Source organism: Pipistrellus hanaki (assembly GCF_964339955.1).
Source record: "Pipistrellus hanaki genome assembly, chromosome: 18".
In the NCBI taxonomy this organism is placed as follows: domain Eukaryota; kingdom Metazoa; phylum Chordata; class Mammalia; order Chiroptera; family Vespertilionidae; genus Pipistrellus; species Pipistrellus hanaki.
Genome location: NC_140520.1, coordinates 32372615 through 32398773, shown reverse-complemented (window position 1 = coordinate 32398773; position 26159 = coordinate 32372615). Strand labels below are relative to the sequence as shown.

Here is a 26159-nt window from a genome sequence, read left to right as displayed (position 1 = left end):
GACGTGGAACAAATTGTTAAAAATCAGGACTGTCCCGCCAAAAGCGGGATGTCTGGTCACCTAACCTTAGACACGTCCCTCAGATGCTGTGCACTGAGCTGCTGTCTGTATGAGAACAGCTGTCGGAGGGCAGGTATTCCTGGGCCCGCATACCTTTGAGGACCCTGGGCTCCGTAGAAGAGTTGCAGAGCCACGGTTTATAATAAATCCCTCTTTCCTGCCCGGCCCCTCTCCCAGCCCAACACCAGACATCGCGTGGTACAAGAAAGGCGGGGACCTCCCGTCCGACAAGGCCAAGTTTGAGAACTTCAACAAGGCGCTGCGCATAACCAGCGTGTCCGAGGAAGACTCGGGGGAGTACTTCTGCCTGGCCTCCAACAAGATGGGCAGCATCCGGCACACGATCTCGGTGAGAGTAAAGGGTACGTTGTGTGTATTTCTCATTACGGTGATTTTGCCAGCCCTCCACGTCACCACCGCCCTTCCCTCTGAGGGTGGCTGGGGCAGGGTGAGTGGGGGAAACTCAACACGCTGGTCGGTGGCAATAGTGACCTCTCAGGGATGGTGTCACCATGGAAGTGAGTGAGTGTGTGTATGTGTGTGTGAGAGAGAGAGGGGAGTGGGGGGGAGATGGGTGTTGAGGGAAGATCTATCACGCAACTCCCGGGGCTCCCTCAGCAGGTGGATGTCATGGTCTGTTTGATTCACACCCAGAGCCTTCTCCTTATTCATTTTGCATTTCTGTTCACGGTGTGTCCTCTTCTCCCTGCGCTGTCTGTGTACTGTGCTTGGTTCTTTCTAAAAATGGGGGGTCATCATGGCCCACACTATTTCTTTAAAAGTCACACCCCTCCCCTACAAGCGTAGCTGGCCCTCCTGAGCTCGAGTAAACAACAGAACAGGTGCCTTTATGGCTTCTAGCCATGGGTGTCAGACTGGACGGGTGACTGGGTGATGAAGTCTGGTCCCACAGTGCAAGAACTTCCTTAGCTCACACTCAGTTACACTTGTGACCTTGGTTTCAGCCCTCCACTCAGACCAGAGGTTCTTAATCTTTCAGGGGGTATCAAGAGCTTTGGTGCAAAGAACCCTGTTCTCAGAAAAATCCACATGTATTCATACACATAGAACACCGCAACGACCGGAATGACTGGATGTTTTGACGCGCACCGTGACCCCGATTGGCCCTCCCCAACCCCGAGCGGCCCCCACACACACACCCCAATCAGGGGTAGGGTGGGCCAGCCAGACCCCATTTGTGCACGAGTTCATGCACCGGGTCTCTAGTATCCATATGTTTGTGAAGTTTTCCAAATAGTGGAAAGGGGTGGCCAGCTATGAGCTTCTGCTCTAACCAAAGCTCAGTGCCTAAGAGAGTGAGTGTTAAGTAGCGGGCCTTTCCAGAAAGGTCTCAAGTTGCAGCAGCAACAACGGAAACCCAGAGGGGCCAACCCAGTGCCCGCCTTCCCACCGTCCCTGGCTGGGCCCTTGGGTGCCCATCATGAAACCAGGGCCTCTTAAAGCATTTGCCCCCAGAGCCTCTCCTGAGGATTCCCATTCAGTGGGTCTGAGATGGGCCCTGGCAACCGTGTTGGTTAAAAGCTCTTCAGGAATCGCTCATGAGCAGGCCCAGATTGGAACTCTTGTTCTGTGAACTCGAAATAGGCAGACCGGCATCGCTGGTGTTGAGCCGGCCCAAGGCAGGCTGGGCGGAGCCATCCGTGAGGATGAGCCGGGGACAGGTACGGAGGGGCTGGGCTGGCCCTCAGAGGCTCCTGTCTTCCTAGAGGAAGCCTGTCTGCACCTTCTAACTCCTGCCTGTGCTGCCCTTGTCTTCCAGCTGCTCCCTACTGGCTGGACGAGCCCAAGAACCTTATCCTGGCTCCCGGCGAGGATGGGAGGCTGGTGTGTCGAGCCAATGGGAACCCGAAGCCCACTGTCCAGTGGATGGTGAACGGGGAACCTTTGCAATGTGAGTAACTAGGCATCATCTCCCCTGACTGCTCTGTCCGCCAGCAAAGGCTCCTGGTCCTGTCCCTGCGGTGCCCCTGGTTGTTCCAGAAGCGAGGGAGCAGCCACCTCTTCGGACACTTCCAGAGGCAGGAGCCCTGCCTCGTGTCTGCGTGAGAGGGCGGAGCCTGGGGTTCTCTCTCTGTTGAGGGCATTTCTGCTCCCTTGGGGTTTTCATCAACCTCTGCTCTGTGCCCTTCACAATTGCAGAGCCCAGGTCAAAGTTTGGGGTCCGCGGCTGCACCTCCTGAGAGCCTGGGCTCTGAGTGATGTCTGGAGCTCGGGAGCTAGAGTAGAGCTCAGTAACCCTTTGTGGTTGGCTGCCCGGGTCCACTTTCTGCTGAGGGCGCACCAGGAGGCAGGGTGGCGGGACAATGGGAACGGTCTGGTCGGCTATGAGAAAGCACCTTCCCAGGAGAACAGACGCGCCCAGGCAGGGTTCAGTGTACACAGACTCGGGGGAGAGGTCGTCCTGCCTGGATGGCTGGATCAGGGAGTCCAAGGCGCCTTCCAGCAGAGGGCTTGGTCAAGATTTCCCATCATTCTCTCCAGAGGGCTTGGTCAAGATTTCCCATCATTCTCTTCAGAGGGCTTGGTCAAGATTTCCCATCATTCTCTCCAGGAGCATTTACTTTTAAAAATGTCCTGTCATTACTTTCTCTAGAGCAGTGGTTCTCAACCTTTCTAAGGCCACGACCCTTTAATACAGTCCCTCATGTTGTGGTGACCCCCAACCATAAAGTTATTTTCGTTGCTACTTCATAACGGTAATTTTGCTACTGTTAATGAATCGTAATGTAAATAACAGTGTTTTCCAATGGTTTTAAGCTCCACAGCAGCGCTTCTCAACCTGTGGGTCGCCTAAGAACATAACTGCAAAATGGCAGTTATGAAGTAGCAACTAAAATAATTTTATGGTTGCGGGTCACCACAACATGAGGGACTGTGTTAAAGGTTGAGAACCACTGCTCTAAGGGGTCAGAGGAAATGCAAAAAGTGAAGTCGACCAGATTGGGGCGGGAAAATAGATGGCGAGAACTCAGAGTCTTACCTCCAGAGCAGCCGGTGGAGAGGCAGGGGAGGCAGGTGCAGGAGAGGGTAAGAGCACCTTTTAGACACTTGCCGTGTCCCAACCACTGCAGGAGGTGCTGCAGTCCTCTCTCTTTAACCTCAAACGTTACCCATGAGGAAGCGAGGTTCTGAAGGTGTGTCAGCTGCCCGAGTCACATGACCAATAAGGAGGAAGCTATGGGAACGCAGCGGTCCTGCACCATCTAGTACTGAGCACCCATTTATCCCAGTGACTGTCCCTCCCCTGGACGCAGAGACCGGGACCTGCCTGCCCTCTGTTGGTTCTCCCTGTCCTGACAGCCTCTGGGGACAAGGCCAACAAAAGCTCTAAATGGCACAGCACCCGGGACTCGCCGCTGAGCCTTGGTCCTGGGAACGGCACCTGTCACTTACGGGGAGGGACCGGAGGGGAGGTGGGGCCACGAGAATTGCTCGGCAAGGCGTTCAAGCCAGGCCCGGAGCAGCAGCTGCCAGGCTGGGAGCGGGCCAGGCCCGGAGCAGCCGGGCCCGAAGCAGCCGGGTGTGGTGCGGCCAGGCCCGGAGCAGCAGCTGCCAGGCTGGGAGCGGGCCAGGCCCGGAGCAGCCAGGCCCAGAGCAACCGGGTTGGGAGCAGCCTTTGCTGATAAAAAGGGAAGGGTGATAAGGATGTTGACCTTGACTTCACTTACCGCCTGCTGATTCCCCAGTTCCGGCTCAGACTTGCTATCTGTGGAGTGGCGCCCACGGGCCAGACCCTGGGGCCTCCTCGGCCACTGAGGTCGGTCAGTCTGAGCCATCCCGGATGAGTTCACGGATCGAGGAAGCCCAGGCCAGAAATCTTACAGATGAGCATCGCCTTCTGGTGATGAGAGATGAGAAAAGCGGCAGTTCTTACATTTCCAGAAAAACGTTCATTGTACAGCCCGTTACCTTTCTCTTCTCCTAACCCTCCTTAGACAGGGGGCGTGGGAGTACTTCCTCCCCATTCGGCAGGTGAAGGAAATGAGGCCCCGAAAGACTGGATTTGCCCCGGATTCCCAGCCGGATGCACCGGGTGCGCATGGAATGTTCCCTCTGCACGTGGGAAACCTGGCCTGGGATCGGGGAGGGGGCGGGGGTAGCTTTGGCAGACAGAAGGACTGTGCGGTCTCCAGCAGGAGTAACTTGGGGGATGTCTGCAGAAAGCTCTGCTCTGAGGATGGGCAAGAGGCAGGCCTACCCGGTTCCTCAGTGCTTCGTCCTTTTCAGAACAGACTTGAGTGTATGCACATTGGATTAAAATAACAACAGTGATTGTCAGTACAGGCCGGGCCCTCTGCCAACGGCCTGACACCTGCCTAGAACCTCAGGTCATCCTCGTAAAAGCCATACACAGTGGCAGTGAGCCCCCTTCTGCCCACAAGGAAACCGATGCTGCAGGGATCTGGTTGGAAATTCAGACCCCTTTCTGTTGCCACAGCTTATGCGTCAAGCCCCACCTGCCCAGCTGCTACTGAGCAGGAATTCATACCCCCGTTGGACAGACTGAGAAATAAGCTCCAGAAGGTTCGACGATGGGCCACGCAGTGGTGGGGCCGGAACGGGGTCTTCTGCACAGAGCCCCAGGGTCCCCTCGCCTCCCCTCCCGCCCCCCGTTTCTCACAAGAGGCCTCTTTCCTCTCCGTAGCGGCACCTCCCAACCCGAACCGCGAGGTGGCCGGGGACACCATCATCTTCCGGGACACGCAGATCAGCAGCAGGGCCGTGTACCAGTGCAACACCTCCAACGAGCACGGCTACCTGCTGGCCAACGCCTTCGTCAGCGTGCTGGGTGCGTGTCCCCGTGTCCCCCCGCCCTTCCCCCCCCTCACTCCTGCTGCTTCTCCGGGCGGTCACGTCACGTGTGGGCTCACGCTCCTGTCCGGAGGCCGGCCAGGCTGGCGGGGGGGAAGCATGAAGACTGGAGAGGAGAGGTGTGGGGAGGAGGGAGGGCTTAAAACCCGCAGAGCCAGATGTGCAGACAGAGTGGCTTCCCTGCCGGAAGCCAGCCTTGGCCCCTCCTTCCCTGGTGTCCCCCAGCGGGCCGGTCTCTGTCTCGTCGCCTTGGGGTGTCCGTGCTGACCCTCCTGGGATCTCAGCGGGTCGCAGAGCCAGAGGGGTTCTGAGATGTTTGCGGCACTCCCGGGGCAGGGAAGTGGGGGCGGGGGGAGGGGCAGGTGCAGAGCCTGCTGGGTAATTTGGGGACGGACACCATGGGTAGAAGCTGGATTGGAAAGCGGGTAGGTCAGGAAGGGAAAAAGCTCCCTCCTCCCTCACCTACTCCTTGGAGGCTTTTTAGAGGAGCCACGTGGGGAGGGGCAGGGGCGGCGCTTGGGAAGCTGCTGTTGGAGGAAGCAGGTAGAGAGAGGATGAGCGGGAAAGGGATGGGAGAGAGAGACACCCCCCCCCCCCCCCACCTAAGACCCCTTGTCTGGGACTTGCAGACGTGCCGCCTCGCATGATGTCACCCCGGAACCAGCTCATCCGGGTGATCCTGTACAACCGCACGCGGCTGGACTGCCCCTTCTTCGGCTCCCCCATCCCCACACTCCGCTGGTAAGTCCCAGGGGGCCAGGCCTCCCCAGCAGGGGCCATCTGGCTCCCCCTTTGTCATTCCCCATCTGCCCATAGTGGGTATGGAGCAAGGCCTGGGCACCTTCAAGGGGCAAAGCTGGGAGGAAGTTGGCAGATCAGTTGGGTCCACCCCCGTGCTGTGCACAGAAGGACACCGAGGCCCGGGGCGGGGCAGACACTTGCCGGGGGCCACTCCATGGCCGGAGGGAGACCCTGCAGGACGAGGGCTCCGGGCTCCCGGTGTGGGGTTCCTCCCTCTGCCCACCCCACTCTCTCTCGCGTGGTTGGCCCGCGCCCCGGGGCCAGCCCTCTCTCAGTGTGTGGTGTGTTCCGCTGCTGTGTTGTGAGGTTTAAGAATGGGCAAGGGAGCAACCTGGATGGTGGCAACTACCACGTCTTCGAGAACGGCAGCCTGGAGATCCAGATGATCCGCAAGGAGGACCAGGGCATCTACACCTGTGTTGCCACCAACATCCTGGGCAAAGCCGAGAACCAGGTCCGCCTGGAGGTCAAAGGTAAAGGAGGGGGTTGGTGGGTGGAGGGTGGGGGCGGGGGTGGGGCTGGGGAAGGAGGCTGTCATCGCCAGGTGGCCCACGTGTGTTTTGCACTTTGGAAATGCACACGCCTCCCTCATGCTTGATCCCCAGCGGGACACTCCCAGTGGGTGTGGGTGTTCTCCAAGGGCTTCCTGCTGGCCTGGGTGCTGGGCCACAGAGTCCCGTCCCCCTGGTCCCCGTGGCATTAGGAAGGAAAGCCCACCCGGCTTCCACCGCCACCCCAGGAATTGCATCAGCTCCTCCCGAGTCCGATATAGAGGATCTGGGGTGGTTACCTATTGGGAATCATGCAATGGGAGACTGTTTCTGCCACCTCCCTTGATGGGTCTAACCTTGAGGTCGCGCGTGTCACCCTGGGTCCATGCTGGGATGGCGGGCAGAGGGTGTGTCAGCGCCGAGCACTGGGTTTCTCCGCAGACCCCACCAGGATCTTCCGGATGCCCGAGGACCAGGTGGTCAAAAGGGGCACCACCGTGCAGCTGGAGTGCCGGGTCAAGCACGACCCCTCCCTGAAGCTCACGGTCTCCTGGCTGAAGGACGACCAGCCGCTCTACATCGGGAACAGGTCTCCGCTCCGCCCTCGCCCCTTCCTGCTGCCGCTCCGGGGCCCTTTCCTTTCCCTTCTCGGGGCCCTGCAGATCCCAGGGCTAGGGAGTCTGTGTCCCACCTGTCCCCAAGGAGCTGCCGAGTTGGGCAGGTGGCCTCAGGGGAGACCCCCACCCTGCACCTTTTCCCTCTCTCCCATCAGCTCTCTGCTTCCCTTTCCCTCTCCTCTCTTTCCAACTTCTTTCTCTTTTCACTTTTCTCCCCTCGCTCCTCTTTTCCTCCTTCCTTTATTGTGACTCCTCTCCTCCTCCTCTTCTGCCTTGCAGCCAGGAGCTTCCGCCCTGCCCGCAGTGCTCCTGTTCTCCAGCAGAGGGCAGGGCTGGCCCGAGCCCACTAGGACCCCTGGGAGGCTTTTCCTAGCCCCAAGCCTGCCTCCTTCCTCATCCCAGATTCGGATTCAGTGGGTGTGGGGAGGGCTGGGCACCAGCAGGGTGCACACTGCCCGCAGGTGTCTCTCTGGTGCCGTCAAGGTCCGAGCCTCCCTCCCAGGGTCCTCTGTGCACCTTCTTCACCTCAGGGCCCTGAGGTTGCCTTAGGTACCAGCTGTTTCCAAGGACCACCTGGTTTTTTGTGGGGGTGTTCCCCACTCCCCCACCCCCCGAGGGCAGGTATATCCTGGTACTCATTTGCTGCTCACGCCTGCCTGCTCTTTGGTGCCCTCCCTCGATGGGAGACTGTTCAGAGGAGCCTGGCACCCGGCTAAGCCCCGGTGCAGAGACCAGTCTGGGCTGGCGATGGAGCTGGAGAATGGGGAGAGGTGGGGTCTCCGCCTGCGTTTGGGGGTGGGTCTAAGTTGGGAGGGAGCGCAGCCCAGAAAGGCACAGAGAGCAGGTGTCGTTTGAGGGCTGAACAAGGCTCAGGGCCACGTGGGAGGTCCCCCGTGTTCCTTATCCCCTTTATTGAGCACGTCAGTGCCGGTGACACCCCGTCATCATGATGGGGCTCATGTCCCCTGGCATCATGATGGGGCTCATGTCCCCCAGAGGGGCTGTGGCTGCCCAGCCCAGCCTGGGGCTCCCTCCCCCTCCGACTCGCCCCCACCCAGGGAGAAAGCAGCAGGCAGTGCCTGGCACTCCCCTTGTCTCTCCCATTTCCCCCCTCTCGCTCTCCTCCCAACCCTCGGTGCCTTTGCAGGATGAAGAAGGAGGACGATTCCCTGACCATCTTCGGTGTGGCCGAGCGGGACCAGGGCAGCTACACGTGCGTCGCCAGCACGGAGCTGGACCAGGACCGGGCCAAGGCCTACCTCACCGTGCTAGGTAACTGCCGCTGCCCGGGGCGCTGACCTCCTCGCCCTTCCTGCAGCCGCAGAGGCCGGGCCGGCACAGCTCTGTGGTCCGCGAGCCCGCCGGCTGTGGCGTCTCCTGCCCTTTGACCTAAGGGTTAGGGGGCTGCTCCGTCCAAGAGAAGCTGAGTTCGATGACTTGCCTCCTAAGTAGAGCTATTAACTCCCTGTGTTCTCACCCCAATGAGAGCGGGAAGGTGGACAGGGGTTCCTGGGGGGGAGGGAGGGGTCGTTCTCACCAGCGTTACAGCTAACTCTAAACCACTAAGTTCATTAAAACGATCCTTCATTGAAGCAAGACTGAACTTTGTGTTTGTCCTTCCCACACCTCTGCTGGCCTTCCTTCCTTCCCGCTTCCCCATGGGAATCACAGGGCACTGTGCACTCAGCACTCAGCGGGGTGACCCCACCTTGTCCGGGCTGTGCTGAACATATGAAGTCATCCCAAACCTGGGGAGGGAGCCGGTCCCGTCCAGGGAGGCAGAGTGCCCGTTGTCCCTCATCACCTCTGTCCTCTCTCTGGGCCCCTCTGCCCTTCCTCTTAGTGCATTGTGTCCCTTCCCCAGTGGACGCACACGGGCCCAGGAGTTAGAACTCCGGTGATGGTGGCTCTGGGACAGGAGGGAGGTGATGGGGGCCCTGGGATAGGAAGGAGGTGATGGGGCCCTGGGACAGGAGGAAGATGGGGCCCTGAGACAGGAAGGAGGGTGATGGGGGGACAGGAGAGAGATGGGGCTCAGGATGATGGTGGGGTGGCCCTGGGACAGGAGAGAGATGGGGCCCAGGGTGATGGGGCCCTGGGACAGGAGGGTGTTGGGGGGACAGGAGAGAGATGGGGCTCAGAATGATGGTGGGGTGGCCCTGGGACAGAAGGGTGATGGGGCCCAGAGTGATGGGGCTCAGGGTGATGGGGCTCAGGGTGATGGGGCCCAGGGAGATGGGGCTCAGGGTGATGGGGCCCTGGGACAGGAGGGTGATGGGGCCCAGGGTGATGGGGCTCAGGGTGATGGGGCCCTGGGACAGGAGGGTGATGGGGCCCAGGGTGATGGGGCCCTGGGACAGGAGGGTGATGGGGCCCAGGGTGATGGGGCTCAGGGTGATGGGGCCCAGGGAGATGGGGCTCAGGGTGATGGGGCCCAGGGAGATGGGGCTCAGGGTGATGGGGCCCAGGGAGATGGGGCTCAGGGTGATGGGGCCCAGGGAGATGGGGCTCAGGGTGATGGGGCTCAGGGTGATGGGGCCCAGGGTGATGGGGCCCTGGGACAGGAGGGTGATGGGGCCCAGGGTGATGGAGCTCAGGGTGATGGGGCTCAGGGTGATGGGGCTCAGGGTGATGGGGCCCTGGGACAGGAGGGTGATGGGGCCACAGGAGGCCTCTAGGGGTGCGGCTCTGTGGAAGGAGGGGTTAGCCGTGGGAAACATGTTGCAGGGGCAGCTCTCCCAGCCTCGGCTGCCTGTTCCCACCCTCTTGGAGCACCTCTAACCCCAGATAACCAGCTAACCTGGTTAACCGTCTTACCTTTGCAGCTGATCAGACCACTCCAACTAACGGTTTGGCTGCCCTCCCCAAAGGTAATTCTTACTAATCGGGACCCTCACCAAAGCCCTTGCTAGGCCCGGGGAGGGTGGGGTCTCAGAAGAGAGCAGGGTGGGCGGTGCGTCACCCCCACACCCTGCCCAATCCGCTCCCTCCTCGAGCATCACAGCCCGGGCTTCCTGCTCAGGTGCAGGTTGAGCTTAGACATCCTTGGCTGCCTTTTCTCCTGCGTCCCTGACCTCTGACCTCTCACCATGCCCATGGGGAGGCCTGTGGCCCACGTGCTTCGAACCATCTGTGGGCCCACGTTTCCTGCAGCCTCTCCACGTCCAACACTATGTACCCCACAAACAGTCTGCACACACGAATGGGGGCTCACCTTCCAGATTCTTCCAGTAATCGGCCATCGTGCGGAAATGGCTGGTTCGAGAAGCCATAGAGGGGGAAATTATGCCATCCCACCAGTCCGTGGTGGCATGGCTTTATTCCCGACCCTGGATGGCACTCACTCCCACTAAGGCAACCCAGTGAGACTGGAGCCCCCAAACGGTGCTGCCTCCCTGATGTAGGCAGCCTGCTGGGCTCCTGTCCATCCCTGGAACTTCTTGACCACACCCCCATCTCCTCCCTGGCCTGGTCCCCTTCCTCCCTCCCATCCCCTGAGCCTGTCTGCCTCGCTCAGCACCCACACAGCCTCCAGCTCCTGCCCCTCAGAGCCGTGGCGTACAGAGTAGAAAATAATAATCCTGAGGAAACGAGACATAGGCCACACTTCCTTCCTTGCTGGCTTAAATGTGAACACGCGTCTAGTGAAAAGCATTGCCAACCGCCTGCACTCCAAGATCCCTGCAGGAGTGGGCTGGCCGGTCCGACTCTCTCTGTCCCGGGCATCCTTGGATACTCTCGGAGAGGGAGGCGGAACTGGAGTCTCCTCTTGGTTCTCCCTGACCCGCTGAGGGAAGGGGTGGGCCCTGTGCTGACCCTCCGGGGCAGGCTGGGGGTGGGCCCTGCTGTGGTGGCCTCCGCCCTCCAGGGCCCTGTCTGTGGGCATGGCCGGGGCCGGGGCCAGCACGAGGGTGGGCTGGCTCTAACTCGGGAATCCTGCGCCCTGTCTTCCCCCTCTGCTGCCAGGACGGCCGGACAAACCCCGGGACCTGGAGCTCACCGACCTGGCCGAGAGGAGCGTGAGGCTGACCTGGATCCCAGGGGACGATAACAACAGCCCCATCACAGGTCAGCCTGGGCCCTGCGCTCTGGGCTGGAGGAGAGGGCGGGGGCAGCTAGGAGCTCGGAGGCCTGGCCCTGGAGTCCGTCCCCATCCGCCTCACTTGGCCCATGCCCTGGGCTGTTTGCAGACCCCACGGAAGCCTTGCCTCCCTTTCAAGGTCTTGCTAGGAATCCTCCCTGTGCCTCTCTCTCTACGGAGGGAGGTGATGGAGAGGATGGAAGCCGTGGGGGATGCTTCCCGGAAGAAGGCAGCTGGCTCAGCCCCTGAAGCCGCTGCCTGTCTCTCCATTGTGCCCTCAGACTATGTGGTCCAGTTCGAAGAGGACCAGTTCCAGCCGGGGGTCTGGCACGACCATTCCAAGTTCCCAGGCAGCGTCAACTCGGCCGTCCTGCAGCTGTCCCCGTACGTCAACTACCAGTTCCGGGTCATCGCTGTCAACGAGGTCGGCAGCAGCCACCCCAGCCTCCCGTCCGAGCGCTACAGAACCAGTGGGGCCCGTGAGTACCCGAGGGCTCCCGCTGGGTGCCCCCAGCCCCCGGCCCCCAGCCGTGCGGATTTGGGCACGTGTCTTAATGGCTCCAAGGCGTGGCCCCTCATCTGTAATATCAGCACGTGCCAGAGGGGCTGCTGGGAGGATTCCGTCTGAGATGCGAGCACTCACGTGGCCTGTCATGTTTATTATCACTGATGTCGTTAATAACGCCGATGGTCTGCTTGGAAGGGAAGAGCTGTGGCAGACACGTGCAGCAGGAACGTGTAACCCGGTGTTTTATCAGATTTCTTTTCCTGGGTAACATTCAGCATTCTGAAGTCACACTGGCTTGTTGGCATCCCAAAATGTTAAATGCTGGGATAAACCCGCCTGCTATGAAACACATTTAGCGACTAATCCACGAAGGGGATGATCCTCGGGTTGGCTATATGGGCATCTGAAGTGTGGAAAGCCTCATGACAGGTCTGTCTGAGAGGCATTGCAATGGAGAGGGGTTAGCGAGCTAGGCAGGCACGCCTCACACGTGAGATATGGCAGAGCATGTTCTGTTGCCCATGAGTCGGGAATGCAGAGACACAGAGGAGATACCAGACGAGGGCCGGGGGGGGGGGGGGGGGGGTGTGCTCACAGTGCCCTGGACGCATTGGACTTGAACTTCGTGTCAATTTGGGTTCCAGCCCCTGAGTCCAATCCCAGCGACGTGAAAGGAGAGGGGACCAGAAAGAACAACATGGAGATCACATGGACGGTGAGTGTCCCCAGCCCAGCCTCGCAGGCAGCAGTGTGCATCTGGGTCCCCTCGCCCTTCATGCCTCTGATGCCCCAAGGCTCCAGGGTGGCTCAGACGGCCTGGCTGGTGTGGTGGCCACTTGTCTGCGTTGGGCGTCCAGAAACCAAGCAGGAGCGTGTCTAGATAAGATTTAAGACAGGAGAGAGGAGCAGAGGTGGTTGGGGCAGTCTGGCAAAACCATAGAGAACCAGCAAAATAAAATGGGCTTCTTTCTTCAGAAGAAGGAGGGGTTGAGGCACAGCCCATTTTGCTCAGTGGATAGAGCGTTGACCTACAGACTGAAGGGTCCTGGGTTCATTTTTGGTCAAGGGGACATACCTTGGTTGCAGGCTCCGTCCCAGTCCAGGCTCTGGTCAGGGCGTGTGCAGGAGGCAATCAATAGATGTGATTTTCTCACATCGATATTTCTGTCTTTCCCTCTCTCTTCCACTCTAAAAATCAATGGGAAAAAATATCCTCAGGGGCCTTAACTGGTTTGGCTCGAGAGCTATGGTTTGCCGCTCTGTTGACTAATGAGTTTGCCGACCACTGACCTAGATTCTCAATCCCAATAATTACAGGCTCTTGTTCCTTGTGAGTAAGCCCCTATTCTAGTGGTCGGCAAACTCATTAGTCAACAGAGCACCGGCTCGCAAGCCATAGTTTGCCGATCACTGGGATAGAGCGTTGGCCTGCGGACTCAAGGGTCCCAGGTTTGATTCTCGTCAAGGGCATGTACCTTGGTTGCAGGCACATAACCCAGTAGAGGGTGTGCAGGAGGCAGCTGGTCAATGTTTCTCTCTCATCGATGTTTCTAACTCTCTATCCCTCTCTCTTCCTCTCTGTAAAAAAATCAATTATATATATATATATATATATATATATATATATATATATATATATATATATTTTTTTTTTTTTTTTTTTTTTTTTTTTAAATATCCTCAGGTGAGGATTAAAAAAAGAAGGAGGAGGAGGGGCTGAGGTTGGACTGGAAACAATTGGGCATAAACACTGGGCTCGCATTGGTGTTCCGGGTCCTTTCACGAGATTGCTGGGAGTGAGGAGAGGCCAGCGGCTGGCGTTGTCAGCGTAGACCTTCTCGCAGTCAGGACTAGGAACTCCAGGCCAGGTTTGAAGAACTCCATCTTCACTTTGGTTCACTGTCTACATTTTCAAATCAAAATTGGATGTGTCACCTCAAAATGACTTCTTTAAAAAATATATTTTTATTGATTTCAGAGAGGAAGGGGGAGGGAGAGAGAGATAGAAACATCGATGATGAGAGAGAATCAGAGGTGGGCTGCCTCCTGCATGCCTCATACTGGGGCTTGAGCTTGCAACATGGGCATGTGCTCTGACCCCTGGCCAGAAATCAAACTGTAACCTCCTGGTTCATAGGTCAACGCTCAACCACTGAGTCATGTTGGCCAGGCATCAGAATGACTTGTTTTCAAACTACATCCTAGAGCAGTGTTTTTCAACCTTTTTTGGGCAAAGGCACACTTGTTTCATGAAAAAAATCACCAGGCACACCACCATTAGAAAATGTTAAAAAATTTAACTCTGTGCCTATATTGACTATATATAAAGTAATTCTCTTGAATAGGAATCAAATAAACACAAAGAAAGTATTTTATAATTACTTTATTATGAAATATTAAGTAAACAAAATAGTGAAAAATTATAAAATTCTTGTCTTGTCTGCACCTACGGCACACCAGGCAACATCTCGCTGCACACTAGTGTGCCGCGGAACAGCGGTTGAAAAACGCTGTCCTAGAGAGATGCAAACTTGGCTGCTGAAATGCACTTCTGTGCTGTGGCCACATGTCATGAAAACAGGACACTCAGTGTTGGGAGTCCAGACCATCCCCATCCTGCTGAGGGCCTGGTCTCCCAGCAGCCTCAGCAATGGGGCCTGGCCGATCCCAGATGCCAGCACATCCACAGGGCTGAGCAGGGTCTGCTTGAGGTCCACTCTCCATCCTGTGCTCTGGGGCTTTCTATGGGGGCAGGCCCTTAGGGAGCAGAGGGCAGAGCTCCGCCCACTTTGAGAAGGGTGGGACCCATTGGGAGGACAGAACAGACCTGCCTGCGTTCGGGAGAGCTGAAGTCGGCTCTGTAACTTGGAGTTCATGGGCAGGAGGCATGCAGTGGCTAACCCAGAGCTCGTGCCTTTCTGACTGGAGAATATTATATTATCATCCATGTTTTTTCTTGTTGCTCCACCATAGGAGAGGGTCCTTCCAAAATAAGGCTTTTGCTCCCTATGCACTTGCACATGTGGGGTCACGCTGGTGTGGTCTTGGGGGACGTCTTTGACACAGAAAATCTGTGTGCTGAGTCATGGGACTCGGCTCTTGGAGGACTCAGTGAGGGTGGGGGCTGGGCAGTGTTGGGCAGATCTGGAGGGGTGCCTGGGGGAGAAAGAGACGAGTTGTGGGTGGGTCTGGGGCCCCCCACCTGCCCCTCCACCTCTGCCCTCTGTCTCTCCCCGCCCAGCCCATGAATGCCACCTCCGCCTTTGGCCCCAACCTGCGCTACATAGTCAAGTGGCGGCGGAGAGAGACTCGAGAAACCTGGAACAACGCCACCGTGTGGGGCTCCCGCTACGTGGTCGGGCAGACCCCTGTCTACGTGCCCTATGAGATCCGAGTGCAGGCCGAGAATGACTTTGGAAAGGGCCCTGAGCCAGACACGGTCATCGGTTACTCCGGAGAAGATTGTGAGTACCTTCCTCCAGCCCGCACCCAGGCCCTCCCGGCTGGGCTCACAGACTAGGAACCTCGGGGTGGGTCGTGGGGCTTCCCAGAACTGGGAGGACAGCTAGTTCCCGGGAAAGAGGAAACTGACCTACGTAGCAGCAGATGGGCCCTCATAGTGTCGGGAGCGGAAGTGTGTCATCTGGGCACCAGTTAAAATTACTCCCCGTCATCACCTAGTCCAGTACTCTATGTTATGGATGTGAACTCAGGCCCCCGCGAGGAAAATGTGGGCTGTATCACACAACAGCAAGTGTTGGGCGTGAGAATTGAACCCAGGCCTCCTGGTCTGCCTATTGCCAGTTCTCGCTGCACCAAGAAAGACTTCAGGACTGTGTATCCTGAGAAGCCATTAGCTCCGCCCAGGAAGCAGGGCCTCAGGCCAGACTTCTCCCCCGGCTCCCCCAGCCAGCCTTCAGGGATGGAGGAGGTCTGCAGAGCCTCAGACTGGAGCCACCCAGACCAGCCTCCTCCTGCCAGCATTCCCAGGATGCTCTTGGCCCTCGGTACTGAGCATAAAAAGAGAACTCCCTTAGGATCTTGCAGGGGGTGAATCAATGAGATTCTGGGCATGTATGTGGAAGCAGGTTCCTGGCTTCCCAGGCGGTGGTGGCTTCTTTGTCCCCAGCACATCAATTCGGTAGACAGCTGAGCAAGGCAGGAGAGGCAGTGGGGCACCTCCCCCTGCCCCCCTCCCCCCCAATCAAGGTGAATTGTACCACAGTGGGTCTGGGTCAGATCTAAGAAGAGATCATGGGGTGACTGAAAGGGAGGGGGGCTGGGGGGAGTCTTAGGGAGGAGTGGAGTCACAGGGGCAATACTGGAGTCAGGAGCCGGGGCCGGCAATGTTTGAATAGTGAGACCGGAAGAAGTGAGGGTTGGGGCCTGTGCTCCACTTTCCTGGAGGTGATTGTGGATTGAACCCACTTGGGAGATGAGGTTGGCCGGGGGGGGAGGGTGGGGGGGCAAGGAGGGAAGGTCAGCAGGCCTCTGTCCATCCCACTCCTCATCTCCGTGGTGGCAGACACTTCTGGACAGGAGACTACTGGATGGCAAGTATGGGATGGGCAGCATCTGGTCATGAACTTCACGGACCGCCCCCCAGTCTCCATTGCATCTGCCTGCTCTGTGGCCTCTGCTCTGAGGGAGTAGAGGGGATGAGGCCGAACTGCTTCTGCAGCGGAATGGAGAAAGGGGGCGGAAACCAGTTTGGGGGAGGGAGTGGCCCTCCCATTACAGGTGGTCACGGATAAGGTGCCTCTATTCTCGTGGTGATGTTTCCTGGCAGGAGGCAAATACCACTCAAGGCAGACTGTTTCTAATGTAAGCACAGGGCTCGAGGGGAAACAGCACACTATGGTGACCACCTGGAGGGCTAGAGGCTGACCCTGAGCCTTGAAGGGGAAGCGGGTGGGTGAGTCACCATGCCATTGAGGGCCATAGGAGCCAGGGTCTTGGGCAGAAGAATGCAACGCTGTCAGCTGTCAGCCCCACAAACAGGCGGCAAGGGGCATAGCTACATCTCCTGCCCCAGGATCTCCTGTTGGCGCCTCCTATCGGGCAAACCCATCCGGGAACCTGAGGACAAGGGAGCCCAGCTGACTTGGTGCAGGAAGGGCAGCCTCCTGGGACATGGCGCAGGGCGGGGAAGGGTGGAGAATGCAGTGGAGGGCACACGGAGACTACTCAGCACCTGAGGGTAGCAAATCCCTGCCCTCCTACCTGGGCTGCCACCCTTTTGTCCTGAGCCTTTCCCCACTCCTCCCAGCACAGTCTGATGGAGGAGACAGAGCCCCTGCCCTCAGGGTCCAGAGCGGGGTAGAGGGTATGGGCAGCAGAGAAAAGTCGAGGGGAGCTTGGGGTCCTGGGGCCAACCGTGCCAGCATAACCTGCTCTCTGTCCCAACACATTGCAGATCCCAGGGCTGCACCCACTGACGTTAAAATCCGAGTCCTGAACAGCACAGCCATCAGCCTTCAGTGGAACCGCGTCTACTCCGACACGGTGCAGGGCCAGCTCAGGGAGTACCGAGTGAGGAAGCCAGCTCCCAGCCCCGCCTAACCACCCGCTCCATAACCAGGGCAAGGGGTAGCAGGTGCAGGCCAGCGGATGTTTGGGAGGGGGCCTCGGGGGAGCTATGGAACTCAGAGGTAATTCAAGAAGATGATGTCTAGGGTTAGTCCCTCAAAATTATACTCCTGTACATGGACACACACTCCCAGGTGTGTGTGTCTTGCAACAGAAATGCTGAGAGAGGATGCTCAGCAGGAAATCACGTGAAGGGCCGTGGCTTTGGGTGGATGTTGCATCGCACGCCATGCCTGTAAGGCGTGAGTGGATGCACACGCATTCACGGAAGCTCTGTTGAGGCACCACTGAGCTACACTCTGCCTGCTCCTAATGGTCCCCGCTGGGCTGCTTGCCTCTCCTGGTCTGAGTTTGGGAAGCCCCAACTAACAGGTGTAACCGCTAAATGGGTGCAGAAGCCTTCCTTGTGGTCACCGCCACGCCAGGTGATCCAGCACCGGGGCCATCCGGCTCTTGGCTTCTGGTCTTCCTGCCTGGGGGTGGTTTCTGCTCAGTCTTCTCTCTTCTTTGAAAGGGTGAGCTGAGTTGGGGGAAAGGGAGAGGAAACTCAGGATAAGCAAGGCTCTTCCTAGGAATGGCTCTGTTTGAAAGTGGCCTGGGAAGCGAGGGAGGCTGTAGCCACGGGATACTCACACAGGTTGTGACCTCAGAGGTCATTGGTGGAGCGTTGGCTGGTAGACAATCGGGGGCAGAATGGAGAGGCCAGTCTCTCCTTGGAAAATGAATTTGTAAGTGGGGAGAAGGCAGGCAAGATGATGTTCACACTTGAACGAGCTCTCCCCTAACAGTTGGCTTGTACCTTGAACCTCCTTGCCTGGAGGTTGTTCTGGCTAAAGGTCCCATTGGGTGCCCTCTTAAGCCTGGACTTCCTCCTTACCTTGCCGATGGAGGCCTAGGTGGTGCTGGTGAGGCAGCCTGACCTGGTGCTTCCTACCAACTGCTAATCAGACCCTGTTTCACACGCTGGCTCTCAGCCTTACCTGGGCCACTGCCACCTCCCATAGGCCGTCCCGTCCCAGCTCTTGCCACCAGGCTGCCTGGCTTGTCACTGACGTGGACACCATGCTAAAGGTCTTCAGACGATATTAACAGCAACGTTTGACTTCAAAGGCTTAAAACGGCTTTTTCTCATAGTCAGACTTGTGGGGGTAACCCGCTATTTTCCAACTCCTCCTGCCGCCAGGCTTAAACCGTACTAATCCTGCTCAGGGGACTGGGCCTCTGAGCACAGGACACAGCTTGCCACGCTTGGACCTGTGGCCGGTATTTGCAGTTTTGGCACAGACTCCCTGAGCAACCTGGTCCCCAGCTTCGAAATAAGGCTCATGGTGGAGCAGCGTGGGCCTGGCCAGCTTGCCTCTTCTCCGGAGAGGCGACCGAAACCAAACACCTTGTTGCTTGTTTGACATCCGTTCAGACGGGCTCAGTGGCTAACGAATGGGGACTGTCGGCCTCCTCCCCGCCCCGCGTGGCCCTGATGAGCTCATTTGGGACGTGGAGCCTGTGGCAGCAAAGGGAAGACCGGTCACTACCACCACCACCACCTCTAACCACTAACCCAGCCCCGCCTGGCGCCCCCTCACCGGCCTGCTTCTGTCCTGAAGGCCTACTACTGGCGGGAGAGCAGCTTACTGAAGAGCCTGTGGGTGTCTCAGAAGAGACAGCAAGCCGGCTTCCCGGGGGACCGCCTCCGGGGCGTGGTGTCCCGCCTCTTTCCCTACAGCAACTACAAGCTGGAGATGGTTGTGGTCAATGGGAGAGGCGATGGGCCTCGCAGTGAAACCAAGGAGTTCACCACCCCGGAAGGAGGTAGGTCCGACCTGCAGCGCTTCAGGGTGGGGCAGGCCCAGGCACCGCGTTCCGGTGGACATGGAGCAGCCCCAGGTGGCGTGGCACGGACAGCACCACTTGACCTCTGCACGACCTCGAGGAGCTGATGACCTGTGAGCTGCGCAGCTCCTACCATCCCCACACAGCACCGCATCGCCTATCTGGCCCGCCCTGGTGAGGTTGTGCCTCCAGAGAACACTGGTGTGGTCTGATGACGTAATTCCAGACGGGCACACAGACTGACGCCCAGGGCACTGGGAGAACCACGGCTGCCTGCCACCTGAGGCTGAAGCGGTCAGTCACCCTGACTCCCTAGAGGCATCGGTCAGTGGGCCAGCAGCCAGGACCTGCACAGCTCTCGCCACTGCAATCAAGAAGCTTTCGCTGAGGTCGTTGGCCTGCGGGGGCAGTGGCCCTGCAGAGGGGCGCCTGCCGACTGCAGGTTCATGGTTGCCCTGGGCCTGGCAGGCAGACCCCTACCAAGTCCCCAGGCCATCTCCTATTCTAGCCAATCTTTTCTCGTCAGCTTGGGGCTTTCTTCGCCCGTTTCTGTTTCTCCTCCCTCCCTTCTCAGCTGTTATTTTCCTCTTCTCTTCCTCCTCTCTTGACTCTCCTTTGTTCTTCCCTCGTGCTTTTTTTTAAAAAAATCAATTAATTTTGGAGAAAGAGAGAGAACCATTGATTTGTTGTTCCACTTATTTATGCATTCATTATTGATTCTTGTATGTGCTCTGCTAGGAATTAACCCACAACCTTGGTGTATTGGGACGACGCTCTAACAAACTGAGCTAACCGGCCCAGGCCCCTCTTGCTTTCTTTATTCCTGTCTTTTCCTCCTCCGTGTGTGTGTGTGTGTGTGTGTGTGTGTGTGTGTGTGTTGCTTTTTTTAATATGTTTTCAGGGAAAGGAAGAGAGAGAGAGAGAGAGAGAGAGAGAGAGAGAGATCAATGATGAAAGAGAATCATTGATCTGCTTCCTGCACACCCCATACTGGGGCTCAAGCCTGCAACCTGGGCATGTGTCCTGACGAGGAATCGAACTGTGACCTCCTGGTTCACAGGTCAATGCTCAACCACTGAGCCACACTGGCCAGGCTTGTCTTGGTTTTGATCATCAGCCTCCCCGCATCTCTCCTGCCCCTCACCTGTCCACATGCTCCATCTGGGCTTTCTTTCCTCTCCCCCTGAGCCCAGCGCCCTCAGCTCAGTCGCGTGGGCCTGCCGCTGGGACCTGCAGGTGACAACCTTTGTCTGAGGACAAGCAGCCGGGCCTCCGTAGGAAACAGTGACAGTGGTTTCCCTGCCCGAGGCGTGCTCTGCCCCTCTTGGAGGTATCTTTGCAGCATCGGAGCCTAACGTGCTCAATCCATGGCAGTTGCTATAGGAACCCTCGGTTTACTTCTCCCATTTAAACAGAGTTGGAGCCAGGCTTGTCCTGACAGGGGGCGCCCATCCTGGATGGGCCGTGGGCTCTGGCTTGGCAGCCGCCTGGCATGGGGGTTGTCCGATCAGTGCCTTCATACTTGTGCTTTGTTTTGTTTTCCTCCTCCTGCCCGCCCCCTCCCACTCCCCTCACCTCCCCCACTCTCCTCTCCTTCCCCAAGTACCCAGCGCCCCCAGGCGCTTCCGCGTCCGGCAGCCCAACCCGCAGACAATCAACCTGGAGTGGGACCACCCGGAGCACCCCAACGGCATCCTGACCGGATATTCTCTCCGATACGTGCCCTGTACGTCCCGCTCTGCTTGCTCTTCGCTAATCTGGGGGTCAGGAGCCCTATGCTCACCACTTTGCCTGAGGACCCCAGGGGCCCTGGGGTGTGGGCAGAGGGCACTGCCAGGGGAACAGTTCCCCCAGGATTAGGGGAGGCAGTGAGACCCAGCCCTGCTTTCCTAACGCAGGTCCCTCCAGCAGGGAGCGTCTAGGTGCCTGGGAGACAAGGAGCTTCTGGTCTAATGAGGGATCCAACCCCAGTCCTCGGGGATCCTATAGTCCCAACACCTACAAGTCTCAGAGAGGGCTCCTCCTCTGACAGAACGGCCATCAGATGGGGTAGACTAGTGGTCGGCAAACTGCGGCTCGAGAGCCACATGCGGCTCTTTGGCCCCTCGAGTGTGGCTCTTCCACAAAATACCACGTGTGGGCGCGCACGTACAGAGCAGTTGAAACTTTGTGGCCCAAGCACAGAAGTTGGTTTTTGGCTCTCAAAAGAAATTTCAGTCGTTGTCCTGTTGATGTTTGGCTCTGTGGACTAATGAGTTTGCCAACCACTGAGGTAGACAGTGCCCACACAGAGTCCACACAGCACTCGGCCACTCAACGAGGGGTCAGTTATGGGAAGGCGGCTGTTTGGAGACCTGGGGAGAACTTGGAGTGACCCCATAAGGACCTCGCCTCAGGAGTTCAGTGTCTCCCTGCAGGGATAGGAGTGTCCTTACATTTGAAAAAACGTGAAGCCCTCTGCCCTCTAAAGTAGGCCATGTTGCCGCTCAGTGGGGCGCTCTAAGCCTTAGAGTCTAAGCCTTAGTGCCTTCATACTTGTGCTTTGTTTTGTTTTCCCTTAGACTCTAAGGGCTGGGTAATGCGTTAACGATTTTAACCCATTGCAGATGGCTCACAAGAATTCTCGTTTTCTGTTCTAAGGCTTGTGGACAATCACAGTAATTCTTTAAAAGGATATTAGCTTGTAAGAACATGTAACAAATAACTTCAAAATGCAATGGGTATTTAAATCTAAAGCATGCCTTTAACATGTACGTAAAACGTTTTTTTGTACTCATTCAATAGAAACTTACCTGGGCCCTGGCTAAAGCTAGCAATAAAGCTGCTGGTTTGCAATGGGTCAGTACCCGGCTGTGTGCTGTGTGCTGCTCCAGATCCAGCCTGAGTGACCAGAGGTGTACCTTCGAGGTACACTGAACAGGCTATTTACAAAGAAAGCATTAAGTAGACACTCCAGTGCAAGCATGTCAAACTCAAAAGGCCAACAGGAGCCAAATACACGAGGCCTGTGGCCTGCAGGCCACGAGTTTGACATGCTTGCGCTAGTGGGTTTGCCCTAGTTGTGTTTGAAAGGAAGAAAGAAATCCATAAGTTTGAAGGAAAGAAAGAAACCCATTGAAAAGGCTTGGAGATGGTACATGGAGTCTTTCAGAATCAGCCGCATAAGTACAGTGAGCCTGAGATCACAGGATGAGTGAAAAGTAGCAACCCTGGTGTGTCCTCAAACAGCAGGAAGGAGCCCCTGCCCTGCATGCTGCCTTTGGTCGAATCTCCCATCCCCCGAGCCGTCAGGTGCTCACAGGGGCGAAGGGGCGGGTTGCACCGTATCCCTTACAGCTGAGCCGGGAAGGTTTGCAGCTGCAGCTTATGTAACTGATCGCGGTCAGCCCTGCCGAAGTTCAATTCCACGTGCCTGTCTCTCCCCAGTTAATGGAACCAAACTAGGGAAGCAGATGGTGGAGAACTTCTCTCCCAACCAGACCAAGTTCACGGTGCAGAGAGCAGACCCCGTGTCCCGCTACCGCTTCACCCTGAGCGCCAGGACGCAGGTGGGCTCTGGGGAGGCCGTCACGGAGGAGTCACCGGCTTCCCCGAATGAAGGTAGGTGCATTGTGGGGGCCTCGGGGTGACGGGGCCCAGCTAACTCAGAGAAAGCTCTGACCTGGCCCCTGGCTGCCTGGCCTCCTGGGATGGAGGGGAAAGGAGGCTACAGGTCCTTCAGGGGAAGCAGGGAACCTGTGTTGTGTGCTGGCAGGTAGGTAGGTAGGTGCTGGACAACTCAGGTCCCTGAGACTGGTCATCTGACCCGGGTCCCCACATTGCCTGGCGGGGGATACGGAAGAGATGGGAGAATGTGTGACTGGTATCAAGGAGCCTCTTTCTCGTGTCTCGTGCTTTCTCCAGAAGGCTGGAGGCCCAGATCAGACCTCCAGAGAACCCTACCCCACCCAGGCGAGCACCAGCCCCTCACTCCCGGCCTGCCAGGCCCTGCTGCTTCTGCTGCCTTAGCCCAGGGCTCCCAACTCAGCTTCCTAAGAGAAAACCTGTAATCTGTTTTCTCTTCCCTCTCGTATCCTTTCATAGTTTGTGACTATGGAAGCTTTGATAACAGCAGATCCCCTATGAAAGAGGGGGACCCCACTGCCTCCAGAGGCACAGTGGTAAATAGGCTAGTGAGCCCCAAGGAACAGTGAAAGCGCTCTCCTGTTTAGGGACAGGAGTGTTATCACATTTGAAATGGGGTCTGCTCTCTGCACCTTGAACTTGGCCTGCATGTTGAGAGTGCCCACCCCGGCTCTGGGGACACCCCTTCTTCTCCCAAGGGCACATGGGTTCAAGGAGGGAGGGGAGAGAGCCCTGACTGAAGCCACCTGCCCTGAGCAAGAGTCGATGTAGTCCCTCCTTGCAGCCCGAATTGAGGGAGCTGTCAGGCTGCAGAGAGGAAAGGGGGGTTGGGAAACAGCCATTTGCCAAACCGGCTTCACAAAGAGCAAATGGATTCATCTCCTGGGTCGTGGTGTCTTCCTGGAGCCTAGCGATCCCCGCCGGAGCGGAACTGCCAGAGAGCTCCACTAGAGGGGGCTCCAGGCCCACCGGCACACACTGACTGCTACCAAGGAGCCTCTTTCCGGTTTGTGACTATGGAAGCTTTGATATCAGCAGATCCCCTATGAAAGGGGGATCCCACTGCCTCTCCAGCGGCACAGTGGTCCATTCCACAAGCCCATTCCTTGAGCCCCCACACTGTGAGGTGGTAGGCACAGTGCCAGAAGTGGGGGACACGAGGTAGGAAGCTCACACCGTCTAGAAGGGCGACATCCATGAGAACGTCCAGTTGCAGTTTAGCATGAGGAATGTTATGTTCAGATGGGGCAGGTGCCATGGTTGTGCGGGGGCTGGGGCATTGAGGCTGCAGGGGAGGCTCCAGAGGAGAGGTGGTGTGAGTGGGGTCCTTGGGGCTGGCAGCAGGTGATCGTGTCTCGTGCTTTCTCCAGAAGGCTGGAGGCCCAGATCGGACCTCCAGAGAACCCTACCCCACCCAGGCGAGCACCAGCTCCTCACTCCCGGCCTGCCAGGCCCTGCTGCTTCTGCTGCCTTAGCCCAGGGCTCCCAACTCAGCTTCCTAAGCAGCCCTGCACCCCTTCCCAGCGGCCAGCACCGGGGTGGGGGTTGGGGGCGGGCCGAGGTGGGCGGTAGGAGCTGGAGAAGGGCTTGCAGTCCTTTCTGAGGTCCTCTCTGGTCTCGTAAACCAGGAATGAGTCACACCATAAGCTCCCTCCTCCTGTGACCTTCCAGCCCCATTGGGTGGTTTATTGGGGCCAGGGGGCTTGGGTAAGTGGTCCCGTAAGTGCCAGCCCGACCAGAGGCGATCACTAGCTTGCTTACTTAGCTCGAAGGAGATACATCAGGAGAGCCTCTTCTCCTCCCCATCTCCCGCCCGGGATGGAACTCGGATAAAGACCCATTGTCCAGCCCAGGGACCACCAGGGAAAGTTCCCCAGCCCCCAGCGACGGGGACAAAGACCTTCTTCTCCAGTCAGGGATTTGCAGCAAAGTCAGGGATTCCTTTTAGGGCTCCGTCCATAGCTGGGTGTCTGATTTCACAAAGCACAGCTGGTGGGAAAGAACAGGGCAGCAGAGCAGGACGGGGGCCTCGGGGCTCTGGTCTGTCCCCACTCCCAGGCCTTCCCAGGCTGAGGGAGTGTAGGAGGACTCAGCCAATATGCCCCCCTTCTCCCATCCACCTCAGTGTTATCCAACGTCTCCCCGCTAAGATCCCAGAACCATTCTTTTGTCTGGGGATGGTGTCCTCCTACATACACCACCTGCACCCTCAATCCCAGGCATCTGGGGGAGTCACCCAGCCTCCTGCCTCCAGGCCGGCCAGCCTCTCCATGAAAGGCCTAGGGACATGGCTCTCTAGGTGGCCTGTGCCTGTCACCACCTCTCAGGTGAGAGTCCTTGAGAAGAGGTAGAACCGGAGGGCACTGGAAAAGCCTCCCAAAGCCAGGTAGAAAGTTTTCTGTGGAAACAAACCAGACCCCATTGGCGTTGGACATGAGCCCCGAACACTAGCCAGCCTCCTCAGGGCAGTGGCCAGCACCTGACCACACTCTCTCTGGTCAGGTTTGAGCCAGAGCCTCCTCTGCCTGTTGTCCTGTGGTTTCACCTGTAATCTGTTTTCTCTTCCCTCTCGTATCCTTTCTCCCTCTCTCTGGCCATCTTGGGCGCTGTGCTCTGAAGCTACTCCAACCGCAGGTACCGTACCAGCCGCGGAGGTAACGGGCATGGCAAGGGGTGTACCAGGTGGAGGCCAGCCAAGGCGGAGAAGGAGGGAGAGGCTCGGAAGAAAGCATGCGCCAGACTCACCCTTTCAGGGTCGGGCAGCCGGACTGTCAAGGAGGATGTGTGTAGAGGATGCCGCCGGAGTCAAACTCATGCTCATCCCTCCATTTCCTGTTTATCTGCCCCCTGTTGCGAAGGGCAATGACTTAGAAGACCCCCCCCTTTCCCCTTCACGGGCCCCACACCTATTCTCTGGAGCGGCAGCCTTCTCTGAAGCTGAGTGATGGCTTCCCTGCACCACCTGGGCCTTTGCCTCAGCTTCACATCTCAGAGCCCAGAGAGAGGGTCACGGTCTTCAGGTGGCTCCTGTGCCCCGAGAAGGCATGCTGCACCCCGGTGGGCACAGCTAGCTCCCATCCTCTGGTCCGGCTGCATGCCCTGAAAGGGTGACACTGTGCATGCTGGCCTTGCATGCTGCATGGGGCCCGGCACCAGCTCTGCCACCTCCTGTGGGTTCTGGTCAGTGAGAACCAGTGAGCGTATCTTTGGACAGAGGCAGGTGCTCCAGGATCTGGAGTCTCTGGGCGCCATGGGCTGACGGTGCCCTCACCCTTCACAGCCCAGCTTCTCAGAGTGCTCAGCGTTAAGCACAGCCTCCATTCTTGTCCAGGGAGGTTGGTGCACACAAGGGAGGTACTGGGCAGGCAGGTCCCAGCTTAGAAGCCAAATTCCTCCTCTCCCGTCCTCCTGTGAGGGCTTGAGGAACATCAGAGGGGGCGTCAGTGCAGAAGGCCTCTCCTCAGTGGGAGACACTAGGCAGGAGACCCAGGTGCGTTCCCCTGCCTCTGAGGCTGAGGACAAGGCCTCATGTGTGGGGCCAGGGCTTGCCAGAGCCTCCTCAGGCTCCAGGCAGCGGGGAGAGCTGAGAACGTGTGAGGAATCTGAGGGCTGGTTTAGGAAGAGGCCACCTTGCCCGATTTGGTTTCCTGCCCACCTTCCCGCCTTTACCCCCACCCCCATTTTAGGTTGATTCTATTTCTGTTGCGCACCCTGCTTCCTTCAGT

At 57.9% G+C, this 26159-nt stretch overlaps 1 protein-coding gene across 21 annotated transcripts in view; it reads left to right on the top strand.

Moving 5' to 3' along the window:
* The window catches only part of NFASC (neurofascin), a 187774-nt gene that overhangs the window by 133277 nt on the left and 28338 nt on the right, over positions 1 to 26159 (top strand). For 9 of the 21 annotated variants that reach the window (XR_014793330.1, XR_014793331.1, XM_084865804.1 and 6 more), the window contains 17 exons: positions 238 to 422; positions 1841 to 1972; positions 4727 to 4870; positions 5523 to 5634; positions 6001 to 6167; positions 6627 to 6774; positions 7950 to 8074; positions 9628 to 9672; positions 10769 to 10870; positions 11165 to 11362; positions 12036 to 12106; positions 14633 to 14855; positions 16808 to 16923; positions 18585 to 18789; positions 20414 to 20536; positions 22237 to 22410; positions 25054 to 25068. Coding sequence is in view for 19 of the 21 variants with exons in the window: in XM_084865804.1 (XP_084721930.1) it covers positions 238 to 422; positions 1841 to 1972; positions 4727 to 4870; positions 5523 to 5634; positions 6001 to 6167; positions 6627 to 6774; positions 7950 to 8074; positions 9628 to 9672; positions 10769 to 10870; positions 11165 to 11362; positions 12036 to 12106; positions 14633 to 14855; positions 16808 to 16923; positions 18585 to 18789; positions 20414 to 20536; positions 22237 to 22410; positions 25054 to 25068 (2285 nt within the window). In the remaining 2 variants the exon portion in view is untranslated. Of the gene's footprint in view, positions 1 to 237; positions 423 to 1840; positions 1973 to 4726; positions 4871 to 5522; positions 5635 to 6000; positions 6168 to 6626; positions 6775 to 7949; positions 8393 to 9627; positions 9673 to 10768; positions 10871 to 11164; positions 11363 to 12035; positions 12107 to 14632; positions 14856 to 16807; positions 16924 to 18584; positions 18790 to 20413; positions 20537 to 22236; positions 22411 to 25053; positions 25069 to 26159 lie in introns of those variants that run through there. The other 12 variants (XM_084865797.1, XM_084865813.1, XM_084865796.1 and 9 more) reach the window with 6 other exon arrangements.